This window comes from Tupaia chinensis, unplaced genomic scaffold, assembly GCF_000334495.1.
Source record: "Tupaia chinensis unplaced genomic scaffold, TupChi_1.0 Scaffold138060_1, whole genome shotgun sequence".
In the NCBI taxonomy this organism is placed as follows: domain Eukaryota; kingdom Metazoa; phylum Chordata; class Mammalia; order Scandentia; family Tupaiidae; genus Tupaia; species Tupaia belangeri.
The window spans coordinates 1-3980 of NW_006197961.1; the positions used below are offsets into that span (position 1 = coordinate 1).

Genomic DNA, 3980 nt, shown 5'->3' on the forward strand with positions numbered 1-3980 from the left:
CCGTTGTTAGGAGCCCGGCCGGAAGTAGCGCGCATCTTCCGCGCCGCCGGGAAATTTCTCATGGACTCTCACTGCCCCGCGGCGCCAGAAAGAGAGCGGGAGCGGAAGCGGCGCATGCGCAGGACTCATTTCTCGCCTCTGCTCCCTTCTTCGGTTCAGTTTTCTAATCTGCTTGGAAGGACAGAGTGAAAGTTTGTGGTCAGCCCCAGGAAGGGAGAGCCAGAAGAGCCCGTGGGCCCTCTATCTGGGCTCCTGGGAGAGCGATGCCACATTGCCAGAAAGGACGGAAGGCAGCCCCAAGCAGGAAAACATTTATTGGCTGTATGCTCAAAGGCCATTTCAGTCCCACAGCAGTCCACGGCCTCCTCGGACCCCCGCCTGGGCTCAGGCCCAGGCTCAGACTCAGCTCTGCCCCTGCTGCTGTCGCTGCAGATGGTCGTCGTCTTCCTCCTGGCCCTCAGATGGGGGCGGCGGTGGTGGCTCTCCCAGCCCTTGGGAGGAGGTTAGGAGCTCCCCCGTGGACCTGGCCAGGCGGAAGACCACGGGGATCTGAGCCAGAACTGGGTTGGTCTCCTGCAGGCCCTGGATCCACTTGCCCAGTGTCACCTGGTCGTGGGCGCCAGCCATGCACATGGCGAAGACAGGGCCTTCCTCCACTGTTGGCAGAGATGGGCTCTGAGCTGTGGGGGCAAGGGCTGGAGCCGCCCAGCTCCCGGCACTCACACCCCTTTGAGGTATGTCAGGGTCCCTTTCACCTTTTTTTGTTGTTGTTAAGAGATTTGTGCTATAGGGTGCATGTGCTCCCCGGAGACACAGAAAGTGAGAAATCACTCCCCAGGGAGGATGACCACACTGCAGTCTCTTCTCTTCCATTCTCCTCCTGGGATTTTGGGCACACACACACTCCTGGTGTGTTTCAAACCGCTGGGTCCAGGACTCGAACCACGGTCAACCATGTGGGAGTCCAGCACCACAACCACTATCCCACCTGCTGGCCCCCTTTTCACTTTCTTGCACCCCAAGCCTTTGCACAAACTATACCCTCTGCCTCAACTGCCCACTGCAGGCTTTAGCTGGGTCAAGCCTTCTGGTTCTTTGAAATTCTGCCAGGAAGCCCTCCGGACTTCCAGGCAGGGCTGAATAGCATGCTCCATCCCTAAGCTCCCCCAAATGTAACTAACTTGTCTGTTCCCCGCTGACCCCAGCACAGGCCTGCTCTGTAAATGTGTCAGAATGTGGGGGAGGGAATGACCAAGGGGTGACAAGCCTGGCTGCCTCAGGCCTGGAGCCGTGGGTTGGGTGGGTTGGGGGGCTGCGTCTTAGCCTGGGCCCACCCCTTCCCTGCACCACCCGCTGTGCAGCGTCCAGGCGTTTACCTTCATCCACGTCGAATGTGCAGTTGCCCCAGTCGCTCCCTGCATACTCTAGGTCCAGCTGCATGGGGTAGTAGAGGTCCCATTCCTCTGGAATCTCCTCCACCTCCTACCCCAGGGGGAGGCGGGTGCAGGTGGGGTCAGAGCCCCTGCGCCCCCCCATGAGCCCAAGGGGAGGTTCCAGCCCACCTCCCACTCCCAGCGCGCACTCTGGGCCCTCACCCTCTCCTCCGGAGGCAGCAGGTCAGCTCTGAGGATGTGATAATAGACACACTTGTCCCGAAGCCACAGGGAGAAGGGGCCCTCGACAAAGATGGGCCGGGCTGGGTTGTGGTGGGCCAGGGCGGCCTGCTGCTCGGGACTCTGGATTCCTGATGGGGAGACACACATGTCCTGGTGCTCCAGCAGAGGGGCTCTGTCCAAAGGGCCAGGGAGCCCACCTGTGGGCCCAGGGGAAGCCGGCTGGGTGGCCTAATGCGGGGGGGCCTTACCTACAATGTAGGGCTGGGTGGGATCTGCCAAGCCTGTGGAGTCACTGGACAAAGGCATCTGCAAGGAAGAGCAGGGGCGGAGCTGGTGACCCCAGTCCCCTTGAGGAGCCCGGGAGAGAGAAATGGAAGGGGAGGCCCGAGGGAATTCAGGAAGCTTCTACCGGCCCCCATGCACCACTCAAACTCTCCCTTCTACCCAATTAGGCAATAGCGGGCAGTATTTTAAGATACTCTCGCTGGCCCTGTCCCATGCCCTGGTGCAGCAGTCCCCAACCTTTCTGGCACCAGGAACCAGTTTCATGGAAGACAATTTTTCCACAGACCAGGATGGCCATGGTGGAGTCCAGCACCACAACCTGACGCCAGATGCAGCTGTACAACTGAAGTAGATCAACTCACTTGCCACTGGAAAGCCTGCCACCAGATGCAACTTAATTGTCACTTGCCACTCACTGACAGGGTTTTACTTCTCCTGGGCTCTGTGCAGTCAGACCTCTCTGCTAATGTTAATCACCATTTGCAGCTGTTCCCCAGTGCTAGCATCACTGCCTCAGCTCCACCCCAAATCATCAGGTGTTGGATCCTCATAAGGAACATGCAACCTGGATCACAAGTGCAGTGCACAATGGGGTTTGTGCTCCTATGAGAATCTCATCGCGCTGCTGCCGCTGCTGCCGTGACAGGGGGCGGAGCCCAGGCAGTGATGCAAGTGACAGGGAGTGGCTGTTAAGTACTGATGAAGTTTGATTCGCTTGCCTGCAGTTCACCTCCTGCTGCGCAGACTGGCTCCCCACGGTTGGAGAACCCTGGCCTAGTGGTTAAGGCAGCTGGATCCCATGTGGCCGAACCCCATTCAAGTCCCAGCCACAGCCTGAGAAACACACCAGGTGCATGTGTGTGCACTCCCCAAATCCTGACAGGGTGGAGAAATGGACAAAGGTGCTTTCTCCCTCTCTCCCGCTCTGTCTCTGATGAGTGCATGTACTCTCTGACCAAAAAACAACACTGAGGGCGCACTGGAGCCAGCCCACTAGCATTAAGTCCAGGTTCTGTCACAAGCGTGACCTCAGCCAAGTCACTTGACCTGTGGGCCTCAGCTTCTCCAGCTACAAAACGAGAGTGATGATAATACTTCGGAAGGTTCTAAGACACTCAGGACAGTCCCAAGCACACAATGAGCACTTTCGATTTGAGAAATTAAAAAAATATATATTCACACCAAAGCCAGCAAGGTGGCATGGTGGTTAAGGCACTGGATCCCACACAGGTGACTCCTCAGTTCGAATCCCATACCAGACGGCTTAAAAAACATGCCGGGTGTCTGTGTATGTCCAAAATCCCAAAAGGAAAATGTTGGAGGAGGAATTATGGTATGGCCATCCCCTGGAGGTGGTTTCTCACTTTTCTCCCTCCCTCTCTCTCTCTCTCTCTCTCTCTCTGTCTGGAAAGCACATGCACCCAGGGCAAAAATCTAAAATAATAATAATAATTTCACATGCCCAGAATATCACAGGAATGAGACATAGCACTGAATAACAGTTTGCCTCTGTGGAGGGCAGGGTGGGAATAGTCTTTAGTATCTGTATACCCTAAACGTGACTTTTAAAAACTAAATGAGGGGAGGGGCCAGCAGGTGGCGTGGTGGCTAAGGCGCTGGACATTCCCACATGGCTGACCACGGTTCAAGTCCTGGACCTGGTGGCTTGCTTTCTCATTTTTTCCTTACTCTGTCTCTGGTGAGTGCACATGCCCTATAACAAATAAAATAATAATAATAATAAATACATAAATCTTTCTTTTTTCTTTAGAGAGATTTTTGCAATAGGGCGTGTCGGAGAGAGAAAGAGACAGAGAGTCAGAAAGTGAGAAATCTGCCCCCACAGGGGGGATAGCCACACCGCAATCCCTTCTCCATTCTCCTCTTAGGACCTGGTGTGAGCTTTAAGCTGCCAGGTCCAGGACTCAAACCAAGTTTGACTACATGGGAGTCCAGCAACGTAACCATTGCATCACCTGCTGGTCCTACGTCTTACCTTTTTTTTTTTTTAATTTTTTTCTTTTCATTCATTTATTTTAATTTGACCAGAGAGAGAGAAGGAAAAGGGAGAAAGCCAGC

General features: G+C 55.0%; 1 protein-coding gene across 2 annotated transcripts in view; it reads right to left on the reverse strand.

The window, feature by feature from the left end:
* Nucleotides 1-296: 296 nt before the first annotated feature.
* Nucleotides 297-3980, reverse strand: part of ECSIT (ECSIT signaling integrator) — a 12600-nt gene continuing 8916 nt past the window's right edge. Inside the window, exons 5-8 of one of the 2 annotated variants that reach the window (XM_006160970.3) lie at nucleotides 1865-1922; nucleotides 1596-1744; nucleotides 1377-1434; nucleotides 297-656 (exon numbers count right to left, since the gene is read on the reverse strand). In XM_006160970.3, the coding sequence (XP_006161032.1) occupies nucleotides 403-656; nucleotides 1377-1434; nucleotides 1596-1744; nucleotides 1865-1922 (519 nt within the window). In that variant the 3' untranslated portion in view covers nucleotides 297-402. Of the gene's footprint in view, nucleotides 657-1376; nucleotides 1483-1595; nucleotides 1745-1864; nucleotides 1923-3980 lie in introns of both variants that reach the window. The other variant, XM_006160968.3, reaches the window with a different exon arrangement.